Source organism: Ahaetulla prasina, chromosome 7 (genome assembly GCF_028640845.1).
Source record: "Ahaetulla prasina isolate Xishuangbanna chromosome 7, ASM2864084v1, whole genome shotgun sequence".
NCBI classification, from domain to species: domain Eukaryota; kingdom Metazoa; phylum Chordata; class Lepidosauria; order Squamata; family Colubridae; genus Ahaetulla; species Ahaetulla prasina.
In genome coordinates this window covers 77116279-77140276 of record NC_080545.1, presented here as the reverse complement: position 1 = coordinate 77140276, position 23998 = coordinate 77116279, and the positions used below count along the sequence as shown (strand labels likewise).

At 42.8% G+C, this 23998-nt stretch overlaps 2 protein-coding genes across 3 annotated transcripts in view; both read left to right on the top strand.

Moving 5' to 3' along the window:
- The window catches only part of TRIM24 (tripartite motif containing 24), a 74103-nt gene that overhangs the window by 13955 nt on the left and 36150 nt on the right, over nucleotides 1-23998 (top strand). For both annotated transcript variants that reach the window (XM_058189922.1, XM_058189921.1), the window contains exons 2-3: nucleotides 10152-10270; nucleotides 12048-12195. In XM_058189922.1, the coding sequence (XP_058045905.1) occupies nucleotides 10152-10270; nucleotides 12048-12195 (267 nt within the window). The remainder of the gene's footprint in view (nucleotides 1-10151; nucleotides 10271-12047; nucleotides 12196-23998) is intronic.
- On the top strand, nucleotides 12217-22603 carry LOC131201755 (lamina-associated polypeptide 2-like). The gene is made up of 2 exons (XM_058189932.1): nucleotides 12217-16874; nucleotides 16965-22603. The coding sequence occupies exon 2, from the start codon at nucleotides 20608-20610 to the stop codon at nucleotides 21655-21657; it is 1050 nt and encodes a 349-aa protein (XP_058045915.1). The 5' UTR covers nucleotides 12217-16874; nucleotides 16965-20607; the 3' UTR covers nucleotides 21658-22603.

Genomic DNA, 23998 nt, shown 5'->3' with positions numbered 1-23998 from the left:
AAAAATATATATATATATAATATATATATATGCCTCAATAATTGCAGAAAGACCAAAAAGGTTCTTAAATCAATTCATACAATCAGATCAAAATAGATTCCTACGTAAGAGACAAATATGATAATTATTTTAAATACACTGGAGTACTATGAAGCACATCCAGGGAAGCAAATGGTGTTGATTTTTATAGATGCACAGAAAGCATTTGACAATGTGAACTGGCAGTTTATGCTAGCACAATTAAAAGAAGGATTTTGGGGAGAGATTTATTAACATGATTAAGGTGATATATTATAAACAAACAGCAAAGGTGATGGTAAATGGAGATATGACAGAGAAGGTTAACATTAAAAAAGGTACAAGACAAAGCTGCCCCTTGTCTCCTCTATTATTCATATTAACACTGGAAGTATTAAACAGAAATACTAGACAAGACGCAGAGATAAAAGGTATGGAAATAAAAAAGGGATTTTTTACAGGCATTTGCAGATGATTTAGTTTTATTTGGAAGATCCACAAAAAACAGGGCCTAAATTAATAAAAAAATAGAGGAATATGGTGAAGTGGCAGGATTGAAAATAAGTAAAGAGAAAACTAAGCTATTAGTTAAAAATCTTACAGACATGCAGAAAAAAGAGTTAATGAAGAGAACAGATATTCAGATTACTAAGAGTGAAATATTTAAAGATTCATCTGAAAGCAAGATATGTAACTATTAAGGAAGATAACTACTACAAACTGATACAACAAATTAAAGCAGATTTGGAGAAATGGAAAAATCTACAATTATTAATAGGAAGAATAGCTGCAATAAAAATAAATATATTACTGAGATTATGATATCTATTTCAAACAATTCCGATAAAATTGGAAAAAAAATACTTTGAGGAACTCTAAGTAATATTAAGATATATTTGGCAAGGGAAAAAAGCAAGAATAAGTTTTAAAATGCTGCAGGATTCAAGGCGCATTGCAGCTTCTGAATTGGGAATTGTATTATCAGGTTGCGGTACTTATATGGGTGAAAGAATTGATTTGTATTGAGGCATACAAAACTATTGACTTTGGAGGGGCACGTTTTGCAATTGGGCTGGCATGCCTTCTTGTGGTATGGGAAAAATAATATACATGGTTACTTTCAAAGACATTATATTAGGAATGCATTATTGTTAGTGTGGGAAAAAATTAGAGAACAACGTTATTTGAGGATACCAGTTTGGCTTTCAACAATGGAAGCACTGATTCACCCAAATGTTATTAACATGGACAATATTGTTAGGTACAATGGTATTTGGAATGAAAAGGGGGAACTCAAAACTAAACAAGCATTGAGTGGTCAAGGGATTGATATGGCATGGTATTCACAAGTGCAGATACATTCTAAATATGAGAAAACGTATGTTAAACTATATGGATTTTATAAAGAACTAACAGAATTAGACAGGATATTAACAGGGACAGAAGAAAAATTGATAAAGAAAATTTACAGCTATTTATTGGGTATTAAATTGGAAGATGAACAAGTGAAGGAGACAATGATAGTATGGGCAAAAAACTTTGGCTATACAATAGAGTTAGACAAATGGCAAAAACTGTGGGACAGGAACTATAAATTAACAATATCAGCTGTATATAAAGAAAATTTGTACAAGATGTTTTATAGATGGCATTTTGCACCAGTGAGGTTGACAAAGATGTTTAAAAATAGGTTGGCTAAATGCTGGAAGTGCACCAGATACCTGGGACATATTATCATATGTGGTGCACATGTTCAAAAGCAAAAAAAAATTGGACAAAAATACATACGTGGCTGGAAAAAAATGATAAAGCACCATATTGATTTAAAGCCAGAAATATTCTTCTTGGGGATTTCACCCAAAAAATATAGTAAGGGGAATGCATATCTAATCATTCATAAACTAACTGTAGCTAGAATCATATTTGCACAAAATTGGAAAAGTTGAAGAGATTCCCACAGATGAGAATGTGATCAGAAAAATATTAGAATGTGCAACAATGAACAGATTAACACTAGCAATTAAGGAAAAAGAACAAACTGAATATTATATGACATGGGGCTTATTTTATCAGTGGTTAGATAAAAACGGAAGTTAGAAACAGGGAAACAAAAGAAAAAGTTTAGTGAAATAAAGAAGATACGTTAAGAGAGAGAAGCAAATGTTATGATTATAATGTTTAATATTATCATTTTAATATTACAGAATCAATGTTAATGTAATGAATATTGTTGTAAATTTTGATTATTATTTTACAAAGATATTTGTACCCAAATGACACACTGTTTAATTGAAGATGGAATTGTTATATTAAAAAATAAAAAATTCAGAGAAAACGAGGCCAGCAGTACTAACATTCACAGACCAAATAATGGTTAACAAAAAGAAAGACAGCTGAAACTCTGAAATTAAACAAAAAAAATGTTGAAAAGTTACGATATTTATGTAGTTACTTACCAGGTACATCTAAATTATATTAAAGTAACCAAAATATATTTAAAATCCCCAAGGCATGTCACAACTTTTGAGAGCCCCTAATGTTTGGAAAATGAAAGTTGAAAAATTTGACATGTCCTACGTGAAGTTTTGTCTCTATGCAACACATAATCTCCAAGAACTGGTCAACATGACTAAAGCTACATAACCCAGCAGTAGATTGGGCATTGGCTTACCTGATACGCCCCTTTTTGGAGAGGGGGAAATGGCAGTCAGGTCTGGGAAATCCTCTTGTCTGATGTAGGAACGAGTCTGCTGATTTTGCTTGAAAGCCCCACCTCCAGCTGTCACTCTCCAGCTTTTCGGTGAGGACATTGACGCAGACTGACATGTCATACTGTAATGAGAAAGAATTAGTGCTCTCCCACCCCGATGTCCCCAGGTCGGCCGCCTGGAAGGGTGGGGGTGACTGCCGTTTCCCCCTCTCCAAGAAGGGGCGTATCAGTAAGACAACGCCCATTCACTATGTTGGGGGAAACGGCAGTCAGGTCTGGGACATACCAAACCTTGATGTCCTATTGGGAGGGAGAAGGCCGACATAACTCCATCGATTCCTGATGGACTGCCTGCAGCACCGTCCATCCGAATGCAGCGTCGGCTGACGCATAAGAGTCTAGCTTATAGTGCCGTATGAACGCCGTCAGGGTAGACCAGGCAGCTGCCTGACAGAGGCCTGGGTAGCCCAAGCCGCCGATGTGGTGCACTTCTAGTGGAGTGGGCCGTAATATGGGAGGGCACTGGAAGTGTCTGCTGCTCGTATGCCGTGACTATGGTAGCCCAAATCCATCGTGCCAAGACCGTCTTGGAAACTCTGGCCCCAATAGAGGCAGGTTGGAAAGAAATGAATAGAGCTTCGGTCTTTCAGATTGATGCAGTGTGACTGATATATATCTTTAGAGCACGACAAATGTCTAGAGTGTGCCAAACAAATTCCCGATGATACTGGGGATCAGGGCAGAAGTTTGGGAGAACTAGCTTCTGTGTTCGATGAAACATCATGTTAACCTTAGTGAAAAATTTTGGGTCAAGGCATAGGACCACCCTGTCCCGATGAAACACGCACAGGTCCTGACGTATTGATAGTGCTGACAGTTCAGAGACCCTGCGGGCCGAGGTGGTGGCAATCAGAAAGGAGACTTTGAATGAAAGGCATCAAAGCGAAGCTTCCGTTAGAAGTTCGAAGGGCACCTTGGTCAGGGCAGACAGAATCTTATTCAGCTTCCAGGAGGGGAAGCAGTGTTGTGTCTTGCCCGCTCTCACAGCAGCCGGGGTCTGCTTATCTGCTCCCGAACACGGAGGAATGTATGCCTCCCGGCCCCAGTCCTGGCTCCATGCCCAGACAAGCTGAAGAGGAGGGGGCACCCCCCGGCCCCAGCCCTGGCTCCATGCCCAGGCAAACGGAGCAGCTAGACCCCTCCCCCTCCTCCACAGCATGTGAGCCTGAGGAAAGTTTATTTCCAATGGCTGCTGATTGGAGTGACCCTCGCATCAGAAGACTGGATAGGCGGAGGCAACAGAAGGAAGGGAGGGGCAGGCCTTAATGAGTGCTGAGTCATGGAGCCACACCCCATGGCCTATATAAAGGATCTGCTTTCTGGCAGTCTCTGAGTCAGGCAAAGTCAAACTTATCTTGCTGAAGTCACTTTCTGGTCTCCTGCCTGCTCTGAGGACTTTGCTAGGACTTTGGGCAGAGCTGCAGAGGCAAGCCTGATTCGGATTTCCCTGACCCGGCCGTCAGCGGAGGAGTGGGACACGACATCCAGTGTATCACAGGCGGTCTGAGATTGGAAGCCCCACGGAGAAAGTCGTGGATTAGAGGGTCCCTGGACAGGGACTCTGACAAGCCACAGGTTAGGATCAAAGAGATAGCCGCCAGCTGTTGGAGCAATGCCCGAATCAAAGCCGTCCTGGAGAAACTCCAAGAGGTGCATCGTGGAAGCAGAAGTCACCACTCTGTCGTGGGCTGTGCACCAGGAGACAAAGGCCCGCCAGGTTGCTTCATATACACGGGTGGTAGAGCCTCTGCGGGCTGCTTAAATTGTGGAGATAACCCTGGAGGGAGCATTGGACTGTGTCAAGAGGAGCTGCTCAACCTCCAAACGGTTAGGCGAAGCCACTGGGGGTCCGGGTGCCGTAGAGGCCCCTGATACAGGGCCACCTTGTCTTCCGGGATCCTCCACAGGTCCGCCACCGAGAGGGTCAGGAGGTCCGCAAACCAAGGCCTGGGCCAGTATGGTGCCACTAGGAGCAATTCTGCTTGTTCCTCCAGGAGCTTTTGAATAACTCTGGGTATTAGGAGCATGGGAGGAAAAGCGTAAAGGAGACCCCAAGGCCAACTGCTGCAGAGGGCATCCACCGCTTCCGCCCCGTGCGAAGGGAAGCAGGTGAAGAATCTCGGCACCTGGTGATTGGAAGCCGAGAAGAGTTCTACCAGATGCCTGCCGAAGCGGGAGGAAAGGTCGGCGAATAGGTGCGGAGCAAGGGACCATTCCGCCTGGTTGATTGTGATGTGGCTCAGAGAGTCCGCTCTGACGTTGGTGACACCCAAAATGTGAGCCGCCTTTAAGATGTGATTCCGCCCAGTGGCCGATGCGGAAGGCCTTCTGAAGGAGGGCTCGAGAGGGTGTGCTACCCATATGATTCACGTGGGCTTTCGCGGTGATGTTCGTGAGGACTAACATGTCCTGACCGGATACCTGGGGGGTAAATGCCTGTAGGGCCAAGAAGAAGTTCCAGAAAATTGATGTTGTGGCGAGAGTCGCGACTGACCACTGGCCCTGAGTCAGATGGGGTCCGAGGTGTGCCCCCCCCAACCGAAGAGACTGGCATCCATGGTGAGGGTTATTCAGGAAGGCTCCCTGTAGAAGGTCCCTTTGGAGATGACATTGGAAGTCCACCAATTCAGTGAAACTCGAATGTCCAGAGGGAGAGTGACTCGAGCAAGGGAGGAGCTAATGCATTTCCTCTGATGAGGGAGCAGGAACCACTGAAAGGGCCTGCTGTGGAGACGAGACCAGGGAACAATATCGTAGGTAGAGACCATTTTCCCTAAAATTTGGGACAACTGCAATAAGGAGATAGGTCCCACCTGCTGACAATGAGCTGCCAGGGCTGAAAGGCTAGTTTGTAGTTCCTGTGAAAGGAAAACTATAGACTGACCCGTGTCGACCTCCGCCCCCAGGTGGACAATGAGGGTTGAGAGAACCATGTGGCTTTTGGCCCAATTGACTGAAAAACTGTGATCCTGTAGGATCTGAATAGTGGTGGAGACATCCCTGTTGGCCAATTCTACTGAAGATGACAGAATTAAGATGTCATCTAAATAGGCCTGAAGCCTAATGGGATCTGTGAACATGGACAAGCAGTACTGACAGGATCTTGGTAAAGACCTGAGGGGCTGAGGACAGCCCAAAGGGCAAGGCCCTATACTGATAGTGCTTGCTACTGTAACAAAAGCAGAGGAACTTACAGTGGGCCAGGAGGATGGGGATATGAAGAAAAGCCTCCGTCAAGTCAATAAGACGAGAGGAGGTCCCCTGGGCGAATGCAGTCCAGGATAGTACGGAGGTAATGCGTCTTGAACCAGTGATAGGTGATGTGCCAGTTCAAAGCCTTCAGATCCAGGATCCCCGACGATTTGTGTACTACAAAGAGACAAGAATAAACCCCTACCCCTGCTGATCAGGAGGAACATGCTGAACGGCCCATATGGAAACAAGATGTTGAATGCCCAAAGCCACCAGTGATCTGCTTGCGGGATCACATGAAACCGGGCAATGTATGAAAACCGTCAGGTTGGAGAGGAATTCAAGGGAAAGACCATAATGGATGGTATTTCTAACCCAGAGATCTGAGGTAGGATGACTCCCACAGGGCGTAGAAGTAAGTTAGACGTGCCCCAATGGGAGACTCTGGCCGGGCATTACTTGGAGCATCTGAACACTCTGCCCCTTCCTCCCCAAAAGGGTTTGCGATTGGGGAAGCTGGAGCCTGATCTGACCTGTCTGTCACGCGATTGTCCCGCTCTGGCAGGAAAATAGCGCTGGGTACGCGATGGGAACCCTCCAGAATCTGTGCTCTGAAATGGCTGCGGGCAAAAACAAGGGTGGTGGCGAAGTTCTCCCCGACTGGAGAGGGATGGAAGCACTTTCCTCTAGTCTCGACGACAATGGGGTCCAGGGAAGCCCAAAGAGATTGGCCCCCGAGAAGGGGGACGATGCCAGGTGCCATTTGCTCCTGTTGTCCGCTTGCCAGTGGCACAACCAGAGGAATCTTCTGGGCGACACTGCAGAACCGATGGCTTTTGCAGAGAATTTGGCCTCATTGAGGGTGGTGTCGGCCAAGAACTCCAATGCGGCCACAATTTTATTCAAGTCTTGATGTGACCTGACATTTGACGGAATTCTGCCTTGGAGCTGTTTCAGCCACAGCAATGACTCTCGGTTGAAAAATGAGGCCGCCGTGGAAGCTCGGACCAACCAAGCAGCCGCCTGGTGGCATTTGACAAGGGTACGTTCTGCTCACTTGTCTGCTGGGCGGAAAGACTTATGTGCAGGTCTGGTGAGGTGAGATGATGCTGTGAGGGCGACAATGGGGGAGGCAACTGATGGGACCTGTAGCAGCTGGTCCAGTTCAGGGGCGACATTATAGAACCGTTTGTCCGGAGCGTTTGGGTTGGAGCCAGATCCTGGAAACTGCCACTGCCGTAGCACCACATCTAGAAAAAGCTTAGGAGCCGGAATGACTTCTGACACCACTACGGGCTCAGCAAATAAGGTGCCAGTGGGGTTCTGGTTGGCTTGGATGGAAGCCTGATTTAACTGGACCACGCCCAGTCTGGTGGAAGTCCGGGCTTTGAACAGGAGCGACCTGAAGAGATGCAGCTTAAAAAGGCCAACAAAAGAAGGTTGGTCTGGTACCAGTCCCTCATCATCAGAGTGTGCTGCATCTCTCAAGAAATTGTCATCTGAGATGGAATCCTCAGAATCTGGGGAATGATCCCTATACTTATCCAATCTGGCCCCTTGGCAATCAGCCATCTTTGGCTCAGGAAAACGGCCCCTGGAGTGTGATGAGTTAGAGCCGTCCATAGAAGGCCGTTGTTGAAGGCATTGCGCCACCCCTTGCTAAATTGCCTCTGATATCATTAGGCCAAAGGACTCAGGTAGCTGAAAGATAGGCTGTTGTGGTGGGTTAGGTAAGGGGAGTGACCGTAACCAGCAGATGGGCTGTAGGGAGCGAAGGAGAGGCCTCCGACTGGACCTGAAAATCTGACTCAAGACAAGGCCCTGAACAAGGGTGCCGCCTCTGGCAAAACCACTGGGCGATCTGGAGACCAGGAACCTGAGTCTGGAGCTGGGGTTGGCTGGTGTTCTGGGCTCTTGTCTGGAACGGGATGAGCCATGGCCCTCTTGTGAGCCTTTAGCAAGGCCTTTTCAAGGACCTTGTGGTGATGTTCTTCCGCCTTTGAGCCCCTAGCTTTCTTGGACTGGGGAGGGTTAGACCACTCCCTGGAGGCCCGGTGTGAGGGAGCCCGCGAGGGGCTTTCTCCTGGGTCACAAAGATGGCAGCCATCCTCCCTGGGGGCAGAGTCCTGAACCGATTGAGAATGACTGGCGTCCGCCCTATTATTCTCTCTCTTTCTCCCACCAAAAACTCAATTCGAGCGGCAAGGGGAAAATGCAATTTAAGCGGTGAAAACCACTACTTACAGAGATGTTGGTGGAACAGTGCTCTCCGGTGGTCCATTCTGAACCCTCGATGGTCAGGGAAGGACCGAATCACTGGCCAAAAGGCATCACAGCAATTCCAGGGAAGCCGGAGAAAAACCAGGCATGCCGATAAGACCGCTAGCCGAATGGCTTCAGTCACAGTCAAGGGGGCTAAAACTGGAACCATAAAGTTGGAACAGTCCCGGCTCTGAAGTGAAATGAGCCCCGGTGGTCGCTAGCCCGAAGGCTTCAAACGCAACTTGAGGAGAAGCCGAAACGGCTTAGCGCCAATAAAAGTGGCTGCTGAGGCTATTGTAATGCAGCAGCCATTTGCCCGTTGCGATGTCCGGCAACGGGCCCTCTGGGAGCGTGTCAGGGCATGCCCATGGTTGCTTCCCAGGGCTATTGTCGGTTGGCAATTAGTGCCCAAAGACCGGCCCTTGGCAGGCTCAGGTTAAAAACCCTTCACGCCGGTAGATAGAAGCCAACAAATCCAAATCCTTGAGGAAAAGGAGAAGAGCGCTGAATGACACATCCGATTCTGGCAGGACCAAGTCGAAAAGCTGGAGAGTGACAGCTGGAGGCGGGGCTTTCAAGCAAAATCAGCAAACTGTCCTACAGCAGACAAAGGATTTCCCAGACCTGACTGCCGTTTCCCCCGACAGAAAATAGGAAAGGAGTGCTCTTTCATTTTGTTCTCCTGCTTGCCAGCAGCACCAGACTGCTGAATAGCAATAGCATTTAGACTTATGTACCACTTCACAGTGCTTTACAGCCTTCTCTAAGTGGTTTACAGAGTCAGTTTCTTGGCCCCCCAAAAATCTGGCTCCTCATTTTACCAACCTTGGAAGGATGGAAGGCTGAGTCAAACTTGAGCCAGTGAGAATTGAACTGCCAAACTGCTGGCAGTTGTCAATTAGCAGAATTAGCCTGCAATTCACAGATAATTCAGTGACTACTAATCTTGATGATAAGGTGCTGCTCCCAGACATGGAGGATGTCTCCCTTTACGTGTTTATGGGAACAACAATAGGAAAAGAGAACTGCCTTGATCTTTTATTTGTGGGCTTTCTGGTTGCATTTGAGTTCATTAGAGACTCATTATATTGTTTCTTAGAAGGACGCCATTAAGTGTTTGACCTTTATAGTAGTAGTCTAGGTTCTTCATTAGACTTGGTCTTTCTCCTTCATCTTATTCTTTGTTTCAAATTAGTTCAGTATCTAGGTAATTGCCAAAGTATACTCTTAGAAGCTGAGCACCACTCTGCTTGAAGAAGCGTTGTATCTCAGACTACTTTATCAGAGTAATAGCCAGTGTCGGATGAAGTTAGTTGAATGCTTTTAGATGTCCGAACATTTGCGTATTTTATAAAATCATGAATAATTCTCTGAATAACATAATAAAGCAAGTTTCCTTTACTTATAAAACTACATCTTTTCCGCTGATGTTCTTTATACAATATTTTGTACCCTTACAATGCTGTAAATTCAAATAAATTTAGATTATTTTTATATACTCACGTATCTGAATGTTAACATTTTAAAAGTACTAATCAATTCATAAAAATGCAGATTCATAAAAATGCATATAATCTGACTTGTATGTAATATGATGTGAGATGCATATGATATGACCTGAGTCTAAATTATAAATACATTCCACATGGCTTAATATATGGTCTAAGTTCCTTGAACACCAAAAATAGGGCTATACTTTTGGTTTAAAGAATTTCTCAATTTAAAATAAAGTTTTATTGCATTGATGTGTGGTTTAGAGAAGAAGCAATAAGATAAGCTGAGGAGAATGTATTATTTGCTGCTAAGCAATGGGACACTGTTGAATAGGAGGAAAAAAATCCTGAAAAAATGAGTGGGTAATGTCTGATTTGTAAATTTATAATTTACCTCATTCTTTTTTCCCCACTAGTTGGTGTTGTTCGCTGTCCAATTTGTGGCCAGGAATGTGTAGAAAGACACATTATTGACAACATCTTTGTGAAGGATACTACTGAGGTTCCCAGTAGTACGGTGGAGAAGTCAAATCAGGTGTGTGTGTCTAGGTGTTTTGGGGATTCTTAAAACTATCAAATATGTGATATTCCATTGACAAATATAAACTAATGCTTGGTGAAAATTTTTTTAGTCATATATTATTTTATAGTTGTGTAGAAAATGAGAATGGGTTGCTAAGACTGTTTTGAAACTTAGAAATTACTAGGCTATACAATTTGCAAAACAAAAATAAAACAGAAGGAAAGAAATATTATAATTTGTAAATATCTTGAGTCGACTAGATTGAAATATAAAAATGATTGTGAAGTATTTTTCAAGTTTGATAAACCACTTCAATTGCATGTTTTGTGTAAAGACAAAACAGAAAAAGCAAAACTAGACAGGTAAGAGCACTCCTGCATTTCATCCTCAGAAAATGTAAGTTGAGATACTGACATTGTATATGTTTTACTGAATGAAATGTTGCCAGATGAAAAATAGACCAGGTTTTAATAAGAAATTAGTTTCTTTGTTTTTTTATATTGGTGATTTGCCTCCTAATAAAGAAACATGAAACTTGGTTGCAGAGGTCAAAGGTCACAGCATTTATCTAAGAAATAGGAGAAGCAACTAGTTGTATCCGTAAGAAATTGAAAATTTGTCAGATGATATTTCTAGTAGGTTATCTGCGGAAATAGCTTTTTAAGAAATAATACAGAATGATAACAATTTGATCATTAGTATCCTTTTGTAATAGGATGTCCCTTTTTAGTTGAATGAAAAGGCTGGTATTAGTGATCAATGTATCTTGAACAATGTATCAAATAGCTTTTTCAGGTTTAAATTAACTTTAAAAAGGACCAGATGGGAAGAGAAAATATAAGCCATTCTTATATAGTTGGTGTAATGATTTAATAAAGCTAAATAGCAATAGTATTTAGACTTACATAGCACTCCATAGTGCTTTATGGCATTCTCTGAGCAGTTTCCAGTGTCTGCATATTGTCCCCAACAATATCTATTCTCATTTCACCAACCTCAGAAGATGGAAGGCTGAGTCAACCTTGAGCCCATCAAGTTTGACCTCCAGGGCAGACTCTGGGGGCAGAGTCAGACCGAAATACTACATTCTGACCACTGCGCCAAACATTTATATGCTATAAAATATTTAAAATGTTACAGATATTTTAGTACTTAATGAATAAGCTGAAATTGATAAAAGTGACTTTTTTAAAACAGTAAAAGCAATAAATTTCTCAATAGAAATACCTTGGTATTAATATAGAAAGAACTTTACCAATTTTTAAAATCTTCTTACAATGCTTATCCACCATTGGAAATTCTGGTTGTAAAATATGCCACCGACACACAAAGACACACATAGAGTCATATGATGTCATTTTGGACATTTGGCAACCAACTCACTTTAATCTGTTGCAGTGCTTCATGGTCATGTGAGTGCGAATTGCAATGTTTCCAGTAAAAAATAACTCATTCAGAAGAATAAGTTTGCACTTAAGACCACAGCATTTGTTTAACTAAGGGTGATTACATCAAATATTGATTTTATTTGGATTTCTCTTCTGTTCATTTATTTTCCATTTTGTTAATTGATAAAAAAAAATATTAACACTTTTATTTCTGAAGCATTCTTAATTTACAGCATTATTGCACAACTGCCTAACACTTTTGCTCAGTACTGTACATTAGTTAACAGCATACATTCCAGTCCTGATTGCTCAAAAAGTGCCTAAATTTTGATTTCTCATAATAGTCTCAATGTCACTAAAAGTCATTTGTTTCAAAATATATTTTGTTTCTAATTTTTCAGGTTTGTACGAGCTGTGAAGATAATGCAGAAGCCAATGGCTTTTGTGTGGAGTGTGTAGAATGGTTGTGCAAGACGTGTATACGGGCTCATCAAAGAGTGAAATTCACAAAAGACCATACAGTTAGACAGAAAGAAGAGGTTTCTCCAGGTAAAGAGATCAGTTCTCTTGTCTCCATTTATCTATTCAGATATTTGTTCCTGTACGCATGCTTTGGTTTTATTTTATTAAGTTATCTTGCCAGCTCAGGATTAGTTTGAAGATTAGCTTGCTTTGAAGAACTAGTTTTTGTTTTGTTTGTTTACATTCTGCCTTTATTATTTTTACAAATAACTTAAGGCAGTGAGTATATCCAACACAATTTCCTCCAATTCTCCCCGCAACAAAGACCCTGTGAGGTGGATTGCTCTGAGAGAGATTGACTGTCTCAAGGTCAGTCAGCTGACATTCATGGCTAAGGCAAGAATTGAATTTGACCATCTTCTGCTTTCTAACCTGGTGCCTCTTAACTCACGAAGCTTTCCTGATCCGCTCCCAAGTTGCCATAGACGGGGATGGGAAATCACAGCTGCACTGAGGAATTTGTACTTCAGTCAAAACAAAATACATCCTAGCAACCCAAAGGCAAGCCCATCTCCACAGACCCTAATGGTCAGATCAAGTGACTTCTACGACCTGCGAAATTGCTTCGTTGGGGAGAGGAGGAAACAGGGCCAGGTGCAAACTGGGTGAAGTCAGAGCTGGCTTCACTTGGTTCGTGCCGACATGGCACTTGTAATAAACAACTGAATTTTTCTTGAAAAATGACTTGAGGCTCCTGCATTTATTAGGGCATTGGTCGGAACCCTGACAGCACCTTAATCACTAGGCCAAACTGATTTTAGTTTTAGCTTATTTATTTTCAAAGAAAGGAGAAGGATACATTTCAGTTAAGAATAGATCAGTGTCTGGACACGTACGATGAGATTGAACCTACTAGTTTGAATTCAAAATGAGTTTTTTCAGGCACAGAATTTGAGATGTTTGAAATTCACATTAATGCACCTTTAGTTAATTTGTAGTGTTTTTGCCTGACCTTACTCTTTTATGGAATTGGCTTTTGGCATTTCTCTAATTGTAGCTGATACCTTCATATATTTAGTGGGGACCAGGAAAATTCCAGGATTAGTTTGAGTAGGTCTTGGTAAACTGCCTGATAATGTGGGGAAAGTGGCACTATACAAGTTATTTATTTTTACTTTTTTTCCTAGCAACTTTTCTTAGATTCTTTATTCTTTTATTGCTTTTAAAATGACAGCAACAGAAAAAGTCCACAGAGATAGAAGTACGTGCATTGTCAATGAAAAGAGAAAAACAGTTTTTAAAAAAAGGTGGAAAAAATTACAACAAAGAGAAAAAGAAAAAAAATATCATTTTAGCTGAAAATAGTTACACTTATATGTATAGTTATCTAATGCAATTATTAGTCATGTACCCATATTTCTAATACAATTATATAATTATTCTATTTCATGATAGTTACTTTGTATTGTCTATAAATGAATTCCATATCCCATGACATTTGTCCATAGAAGATTAGGAGTATATGCAATTTGCTCTAGGTGGCTTGTACAATCAGGTCTTCAATCCATTGGGTGAAAAGAGCCATACGTTTATCTTTCCAATAACTCTTCTTAGATTCTTAATTTTAAATTCTAGAACCTAAACTCATATTGTAATATTTTTATGCAACTTGTTTGTGTGTTTCCAAGGTACATCTATCTGCTGAACCAATTTGAAAAGGAAGTTCAATTAGGTGGCCAGGCATGATACAACAAGCTTTTCTTACAGTTTTGAAACATTTTTGCAAAAGTGCATAGCATAACTACTCTTTCCATGAGTAGGTTTTACCACCAAGGAGTATATCTAGATCTAGTAGCATGGTTATATTCTTTGAAATACTTCTATCTTGTTAACAGAGTTTCATTTTATCAAACAGAACAAGACAGTAGTACATTTGATTGGTGGGTCATTCCATGTCAAGTGGTCTGGGGCCCCCAGGTCGACCATCACGGATTTTGATGAAATTTACATGCACATATGTAGATGTATTTAATTCAGTGAATGTTCTGTCGCAAAAGTTGAACAGATCTATCGGCATCAGTATTTAGTCAGTTGATGGTCGCTGGAGGCTGGCTTGAGCAATCAAATGTTTATTCGTGCCACCAACTCCATCGCATAGTGATTTGGTGAAACAAAAACACGGACTTATATCTTCAGTCCAAAAGAAGAAATTGAAGAAAGCAGGATACTGCAAGAAGAAAGATGGAAAGTTAGCAGCACGGGGGAGACTTCCTGTGGCAACGCAGGCTTCGTGGACGTCCCTTTGGGATCGTCTGCCCTGGATTTTGTCAAACTGTTTCTGACAGCGTAAATCGGCTGTCAGACGGTTTGAAAATTCTTCCCCCGGGAGAAGGGGGAGGGAAGAGTGGTCAGATTTGGGTAGAGCTCCCCAGGAGCCCCTGCAATTAAACCAGGGGCACGCAGGGTGAGAGCCCCCCTCCGGCCTGACGAAGCTCCGTACCCAGGGTGCTTCTGTTTATACAGAACAAGAAGCCGCGACCATTTCTGTGCCGAGGATTATTTTTAAAGAGAACTCAACGCAGACAGAACGAAGCAGGAGGATAAGCAAGAGGATTTGCAAGTAATAAACCTTAACTTCGGCTTTTAAATAGCTTTCCTTTGAACTAATTGTGGACTAACTTTCAATATGGGCGGACCTAAAATGGCACTCGCAATACACAAAGGAAAGTAAAAGTTAAAGAGCTGCTTGTTAAAGCCATCAGTGTTTTTAGCGATGTTTAAAGCCGCTGTTTCTATTTGATAAAAGACAGTTGGAATTAATTGGAAGAACTATAATTAGTTAATATTTCTGCCAGAGACTGTTGGAGATTTTTAAATATAACTACAAAAGGATAAAGGAAGAGATTTTAAGACTCTGGTTGCAGAGAAATTTAAAAAGACTTTTTACTAATTTTAAGAAATAAAGCTTAAAAGAAGATGGCAGCTAAGCAATTAAAAAAAACTGCTTCTAAAAGTGTTGGAGTATCCCCAGCAGCATCCCCAGCTCATACAGCAGATACTAAAGCATTAAATTTGGAAGCATTACAGGAAAACCTGAAAGATTTTGTGAAAGAATCTCTGAATGATGCTATAAATTTGCAAACTTCTCTTATTGAAGAGAAATTTAAACAAATGGCAGATGAGATGATTGAAGTGAAAAATCAGATGTTGGAGATGAAAAATCAGATGTTAGAAATTCAAGTAGGAAATAAAGAAATTAAGGAAGGATTTGTCTCAGCAGTTCAAAGTTTGGCATCAAATATGATTTTGTTGGAAGAAGAGGTAGAGGAAATTAAGCAAGTTAATTTAAAGTTGGAAAATAAAATGGAGGAGATTCAGATCAAAGTGGAAAAAGCAGATGATGAAATTGTTTTGGTACAATATAGGGCAATGGAATTTGCTTTAAGAATTAGGGGGTTAAAGGAAGATAAACAGTAGAACTTGAGGGAAATATTTTCTGAAGCATTTGCAGAGGTATTAGCAGTCCGACCAGCAGAGGTGGCTTTTCAAATTGATAAAATTTACGGTGTGAATTCTTGGATTGCCAGGCAGAGAAAGTTGCTGAGAGACGTAGTTATTTATTTTACAACAAGAAAAGTGAGAAATGAAATTTTACAAGCTTCCTATAAGGGGGAGAAAATACAAGCTGCTGGTGAAGAAATTTTAATATTAAAAGAAATCCCTCCTAAAATGTTGAGAAGTAGAAAAGAATATGCATTTCTGGTGAATGAACTTTAAAAGCAACAGATAAGAGTACAGATGGGATATTCCGGCTGGAATAATAATAATAATAATTATGCAGGCAAAGCACATCGTCTTAATATTATTTGGAAAGCAAGAGATTATTATGTTAATGTACTTAAAGCTGGAAGTTCACCTTCACCAGAAGGTAGGAGGAAAGAGGATGAAGCAAAGAGGTGAAAAGAACTGAAATTACAAGAACAAGCTGGAGTTATAGTTATGGAAGAAGACTTGTTGCAAGTGGTGGATATATTTAAAGTGGGATTAGAAGGCGTAAAAGAACAAAGGTTGACAAGGGCAGCTACTAAACATAAGGAACAAGAAGTAAAGGCCCAACAAGCTCAACTGGCAACTACCACAACTGAAACAGTGGGAGGAGCAAGGCCCAAAACAAAATATGATTTGCGGCTGGTGCTTCAAAAGTTTCAGCCTACCGATAATGGCAATTAGACTTTTATCTTGGAATGTTAATGGTTTAAATTCACCACAGAAGAGAAGGAAGATATTTCATTATTTGAAACAATTTAAAAATGATATAGTTTGTCTACAAGAAACCTATATTAGAACTTTAGATCAAAAATATTTGATAAATTCAAGACTGGGTACACATTTTGCTGCTTCGGCTCCAGAGAAAAAGAATGGAATTGTCATATATTTAAAGAAAGGCTTAATAGCAAAATTAATTGAGGTGGACAATCAAGGAAGATATATTGCAATTGAACTCTTATTGGAGGTGAAAAAGATACTTTTAATTGGAGTTTATGCACCTAATCAACAACAGGAAAAATTTTTTTTAATTTCTACATAATAGAATAGTACATTGGGATTATAGATCACATATACTAATGGATGATTGGAATGGAATGATGGATACCCGAAAAAGCAAAAAAGGATTACAAAATATTTCAAGTTGTGCGAAACTGCCAAAAGTCTTTTTTGATATGATGGAAGATTTAGAATTAAGATACTTGGCGAGAACGCAATATGTAAGAGAAAGATTTTACTTTTTTTTCTGATAGATATCAATCATTTTCTAGGATTGACTTCTTTTTAATTACTAATGATTTGCTTTCTAGGGTGAAGAAGTCCAAGATATGTCCAAGAATTTTATCTGATCATTGTCCAGTTTGGATAGAATTGGATCAGGAAAAGGGAGTTAGAAGATCATGGAGGTTGAATGAAAATTTGTTTAAATATGAGCAAAATGTAAAAGAATGTAAAAAACAAATGAAAGAATTTTTTGTTATGAATATGCAGAAAGGTACATCTATAGAGATGGTTTGGGACGCTAGTAAGGCCTATATGAGGGAAGTTTTAATACATATGAACATTAAATATAGAAATAAATTGCAGAAGAAGAGAATGGAGCTAGAGGAGGAAATTAAAAGAAAAGAGCAGTTACTCGCAAATAATCCAGGAGATAAAAAAATAAAAGAATCTATAAATATATTATGAGGGCAGTTTAATATGATGATGGCAGACCAAGTCGCAACTAACTTACAATATGTTAAGCATAATACCTTTAATAATGCTAATAAGCCTGGAAGGTGGTTTGCCTATTTAATAAGAAAGAAACAGAAACTACATACTATTGGTAAGATAGAATATAGAGGCAAAAATGTATATCAACAAAATTTGATTAAAAAAGCCTTTTTAGAATTTTATACAAAGTTATACGTTAGAGATTGTATCAAAGATATAGATATAGAAAGATACTTACAGGAGCAAGGTATTCAAGAAATTACAGCAGAGCAACGGGAGGAATTGAATCAACTTATAACTTCAGAAGAAATAATTTTAGCAATTAAACAGCTTAAAATGAGTAAAGCACCAGGAACAGATAGTTTAACAGCTGTTTATTATAAAAATTTACAAAATGAGATGGTGGAACCGCTTAAGGAATTGTTTAACAGAATTCAATTTGGAAGAGAAGTACCTCCTTCGTGAAGGACAGCTTTTATTTCGCTAATACCGAAGGAAGATCAAGACCAGAAAATTATAGGCCAATATCGCTTTTAAATACTGATTATAAGATTTTTGCTAAGATATTAGCAAATATATTAATGCCAGTTATGAGTCAAATAATTCACAATAATCAATCAGGATTTATTAGGGGGAGACAATTGAGAAATAATATGAGACAAATTGTAAATTTATTGGAATATTTAGAAAGAAACAGCCAGGTTCCAGCAGTGCTCTTTTTTCCGTTATTGTGGAGACAGCAGTCAGTGTGGGTATAACTCCTCTGTTCCGATTGGACAACTGAGTCTGTTGAAGCTGTAAAGTCCTGCCCCTTGCTGCCAAGAAGCCCAGCATTTGACTCAGTTGTTCAACTTGGACGGATGTGTTGTGAGATTCTCCTTTCCTGACTGGAAAGTGCTTTAAATTGTGAGTGTTTTGTTTGTTTCCCAAGGAAATCCCTTTTTCTTTAAAACTAACTCTGAGGCACTTGTTTATATTGGAGTGCCCTCTGCTGTCTGCAGATGGATTTTTTTTTTTATCTGCTTCAATCCCGTTGAAAGGCAGGCGTTCCGGGATTCTTTTGGTGGGGTCTAGCGCCCCCGAAGACAGCAGAGTTTTGATGGGTGGAGTTTTATTTATTTATTTATTTATTTCAGTTTTTATACCGCCCTTCTCCCGAAGGACTCAGGGCGGTGTACAGCCTAGTAAAAATACAATGTATAAACATTAAAAAGAACTTAAAAAGAAATATTATAACGTGGCCAAAATTTTTAAAACCATTTAAAATCATAAGACATAAATACCCCAATAAAATATCAATCCAGTCCCGCTTGAATAAATAGGTGCGTTTTCAGCTCACGGCGAAAGGTCCGAAGATCAGGCACTTGACGTAAACCAGGGGGAAGTTCATTCCAGAGCGTAGGAGCTCCAACAGAGAAGGCCCTTCCCCTGGGGGCCGCCAGCCGGCATTGCTTGGCGGACGGCACCCTGAGAAGGCCCTCTCTGTGTGAGCGTACGGGTCGGTGGGAGGCAAAAGGTAACAGCAGGCGGTCCCGTAAGTACCCGGGTCCTAAGCCATGGAGCGCTTTAAAGGTGGTAACCAAAATCTTGAAGCGCACCCGAAAGACCACAGGAAGCCAGTGCAAGCTGCGCAGGATTGGTGTTACATGGGAGCAACAAGTCGCTCCCACTATTACCCGCGCAGCTGCATTCTGAACTAGCTGCAGCCTCCGGGTGCACTTCAAGGGCAGCCCCATGTAGAGAGCATTGCAATAGTCCAAGCGGGAAGTGACAAGGGCATGAGTGACCGTGCATAAGGCATCCCGGTCAAGAAAGGGGCGCAACTGGCGCACCAAGCGTACTTGGTGGAAGGCCCTCCTGGAGACGGCCGCCAAATGATCGTCAAACGACAGCCGCCCATCCAAGAGGACACCCAAGTTGCGCACCCTCTCTGTTGGGGCCAATAACTCGCCCCCCACAGCCAGCTGCGGCTGCAGCTGACTGTACCGGGGTGCCGGCATCCACAGCCACTCCGTCTTGGAGGGATTGAGCTTGAGTCTGTTTCTCCCCATCCAGACCTGTACGGCTTTACTCTCCCGATATCTCAAGAGCAGCTTACAGCGCTGCTGAGGGCTTGCCGAGCGGTTTTTTTAGTTAGAATTTTTTGCCATTCGGCTCTTATCTTAGTTTTATCGCTCCCATGTGGGTAGCCTGCTTTATACCCAGCCCTCTGTCTCCTCAGTGTGTGCGATCCGCTTTTTTGCCGCCAAAACTTTTTTTCAAACAAAATTCAAAAGGCAGCAGGAGACTTGGAGAGCTTCTAGCTCGCCCTGCCCCCCTGCTTATTCACGTGGTGGCAGCCATTTTAGAGGCATTGTGTGCAAACTTTCAGTTCGAGTTGGAGCTCAGGAATTTTTCTCTGGGAGCGTAAAGTGCTGAAGTGGGGCGTTGGAACTTTGTGCTCATTATTGATTAACACCTGCCTTTCTGCAGAGAATCCCTGCTGAGCAGCCAGCTTTAAATAGCATAACAGGTTTTTTTCGACCGTTTGCGTTTCCTCCTCCCTGCTGGCGGCCACCATTTTGGGGGCGCAGTTTATCTGAGATTTCTATTGGCATTGTTGTACTTCTGGACCTTACCATCATATATAAACATGCCAAAGGCCTTGGCCAAATCTATCAAATGCCGGGGAGCAGACTCCCCTCAGAGAGATGATTCAGGCCCATCTGGAGATCCTTCCTCTGGGGCTCCTACTTCTAAGAGCAGTCGCTCTTCCAAGCAGTCCCCAAGGCCCATTCTTATTCTAGCCATAGTAAGGCTTCCAAAGCTTCTCTACGGGATGAGCAAAGGAGAGATCAAGCCATTAAAAAGATTTCTAGCAAGGCAATTCCAACTTTATCCTCCTCTGCAGTAATTAGCCCAGGGCCTGTTGTTCCAGCTGGGGTTCTTACTCAAGAAGGCTTAACTGCCACTTCTCCAGACCAATCTTCTTTATAATGCTGCCCAGTTGATATTCCCACAGAGGCATTGTGGGGTGGATCCCTTCCCCCAGTCATTCAATCAGTGGATGTGCCCACGGTTTTGGCTTCTGAGGATGTTCCTCATCCAGCTTCTTCTATTGTACATCAGCCTGTGGGTCGGGAGGCAGAGCAAGAGTTACCGGTTTCTCCTCACATTCAGGCTATCATCGAGCAAACGATTCAAAAGACTCTCATTTTGGGCCTTCAGTTATCAGGGCGTGCTCCTTCAGCTCGTTCCATGGCTTCAGTGATGGGAGATGATCCTGAAAGGGAAGAATTACAGTCACAGCTGGATTCAATTTCTCCTGCTCAATCAATTGTCAGTCAACATTCCTTTTTGGAGGAGTTGGAACGTGCAGATCCCGACCTGTCTGAGGATGAAGGGTTACTTCCTGAACAACCAGCTTTTACCAGCCTTTTTCCACCTAATCTTTTTAAGTCATTGCTGTTTAAGGCAAAAAATGTGGCACAATTGGGTTCTTCCTCTGCTCAATCAGTAGCATCATCCTCCAAGGATGCGTCAGACCTTGTATTTTCCGAACCAGCCCATGTTGTTGATACTATACCTGCACCTGGTCTGTTTATAGAAGTAGTCAAACGCCAGTGGTCTGCTCCCAGTTCTTCAACGATTCCAACTTCAGCAGATAAACGCTTCTTTAATGTAGATCCTGATTTGTCTTCAGTTCTCCAAACTCCTACTGTGGATGTTCCGGTAGCGGCTTTGTCTGCTTCTTCATCCATTTCAGGCCAACCAGAAGAAGGTTTACGGCCGGAGGACAGACGGACGGAGCAGGTGCTCCAGAGAGCACATCAGGGGTCTGCCTGGGCCATCCGCTCAGCTTCTTCAGCTTTCTTTAATAGACCTACTTTGCTGTGGCTTCGACAATTACAGGAAAAGCTTCCCGCGGGGGATACCCGTATCCATCAGGATTTGAACAAGATCATTGCAGCTGTTCAATTTTCGGCGGATGCCACTTTACATTCCATGTGTTTTGCATCTAAGTCCATGGCTTCAGCCCTGACAGCGCGACGACTGCTCTGGCTTCGTCAAAGGCAGGCCAATGTCCGCCATAAATGGAGATTAGCGTCTGCTCCCTTCGCCGGAGAATTCCTTTTTGGTGCTGCATTAGAACCGTTATTAATTGAGACCAAAGATAAAAGAAAAGTTTTGCCTATAGTACATCGCAGAGGGGACAGTCGTTTCCACCCTTTTTCTCTTCATCCTTCCTTTCGAAGTTCTGATTGGGAGGGCCAGTACTTCCAAGTTTCAGGGCTCTTGGCACCCTAGACAGAGAGGAGGTCAGGATAGATCCTCCCGTGGCAGGCCTTTTTCATCTAAGCGGCCCTTTCGGGGTGGAGGAAGCCGCCCCTTCAGGCATCATCGTTAAGTGCATTACTGATTCTCCCGTTGGTGGCAGATTGGCCCTTTTTGCAGACCAATGGGAGTATACTACTTCAGATCTCTGGGTCAACAACACGATTAGATACGGTTTATCTCTGGAGTTTGTTTCTACTCCACCAAATTTTCACATCCGCTGTACTCTTTCTAGGGACAGGGATAAGCAGGCTCTAATGTCTTCAGCGGTCAAACATTTGCTGGACATTAGGGTGATTCATTCAGTTCCGGTACATCAACAGGGACAGGGGTTTTATTCCCTTTTATTTTTAGTACCTAAGTCTTCTGGCGGGTGGAGACCCATATTAGACCTTAAGAGATTGAACCGTTTCATCGTGTATCGTAAGTTTAAAATGCACTCTCTTCGTTCGATTTTAGATGGCATTAGGAAGGGCGACTTCCTTACCTCCATTGACCTCACTGAGGCTTACCTGCACATCCCCATTCTTCCTGATCACCGGAAGTTTCTCCGGTTTTGTTATAAAGGGGTCCATTATCAGTGTAGGGCCTTGCCGTTTGGGTTGTCCTCTGCTCCGAGAGTCTTCACCAAGATATTAGCTGCCCTAGCGGCTCATCTTAGGGCCATTCCGATACGACTCTACTGCTACTTAGATGATATTTTAATTTTGTCATCTTCAGAGACAAAAGCTAGAGAGGATAGAGAGGATCCTCTCTAGGATAGAGAGAAAGAGAGGAAAGAGGATAGAGGAAAGCTAGAGAGGATAGAGAGGGCTAGAGAGGATCTCCGGGTCGTTGTTCATGTTGTGTCTTGCCCGCCCTCAGAGCAGCCGGGGCCTTCTTACCTGCTCCCGCACACTGAGGAATGTATGCCTCCCGGTCCCAGTCCTGGCTCCATGCCCACACAAACTGCAGAAGGAGAATCTCCCTGCCCCAGCCCTGACTCCATGCCCAGGCAAACGGAGCAGCTAGATCCCTCCCCCTCCTCCACAGCAGGTGAGCCTGAGGAGGGTTTACTCCCAAGAACAGCTGATTGGTGTGACCCTCGCATCAGAAGATTGGAGAGGCGGAGGCTACAGAGGGAAGGGAGGGGCAGGCCTTAATGAGTGCTGAGTCATGGTGCCACACCCCATGGCCTATATAAAGGAGCTACTTTCTGGCAGTCTCTGAGTCAGGCAAAAAGTCAAACTTATCTTGCTGAAGTCACTTACTGGTCTCCTGCCTGCTCTGAGGACTTTGCTAGGACTTTGGGCAGAGCTGCAGAGGCACGCCTGATTCGGATTTCCCGGACCCAGCCGTCAGCGGAGGAGTGGGACACGACAGTTCAGGCTCTCTCATTGCATCGTTTCTCTATTAACATAGAGAAGAGTCATTTGACTCCTTCAACCTGTTTACTACACTTAGGAGCGATTATTGATTCAGTAGCAGATAGCGTTTCCTTGTCACAGGAAAGACAGGTTAGTCTCAGGTCTTTAGCGTGTTCTATTTTAAGGGAACGTAAAGTTTCCTTACTGCCATTATCCCAACTCCTGGGTAAGATGATATCGGCCATTTCTATCACTCCATGGGCGAGATTCCATTCTAGAGACCTCCAATGGTTCCTTTTGCCTTTCCAGAGGGCGGGCACAGGCAACTTCCCTTCCAAGGTTCTGGTGCCCAAAGCAGTTTGCAGGTCTCTCATCTGGTGGCTGTCGCCGGCGATCTCCAAGGGTTCCCCTCTACACGAGCCTCATCGTTTGGTGGTGACAACAGATGGCAGTCTCCTCGGTTGGGGAGCACACTTCCAATCGCTGGTGGCTCAGGGGAGATAGTCCACCCGAGAAAGGCGTTTCCCTATCAACTGGCTAGAATTGCGAGCAATTTACCTAGCTCTTCGTTTTTTCCAGAGCCATCTATCAGGCAAGCATGTGCTAGTGCTCACGGACAATATCACAGCCAAGGCACATATCAACCGACAAGGGGGCACCAGGTCCAAGTCTCTGATGGAGGAAGCAAGGCGACTACTCCTGTGGGCGGAACGGAACCTTCAATCCTTGGCAGCAGAACACATCTCCGGAGTTTCCAATGTTCAGGCAGACTGGCTCAGTCGTCAAGTCATCGACCAGGCGGAGTGGCGTCTGCATCCATATCTATTCAAGGACCTCTCACGTCGATTTGGCACTCCGGTGGTGGACATGTTCGCAACACGGCAGAACACGCAGCTTCCTCGTTTCTTTTCCAGATTTCCAGATCCTCTAGCAGAGGGAGTCGATGCTCTTCGCAGTCAGAGAGGTTA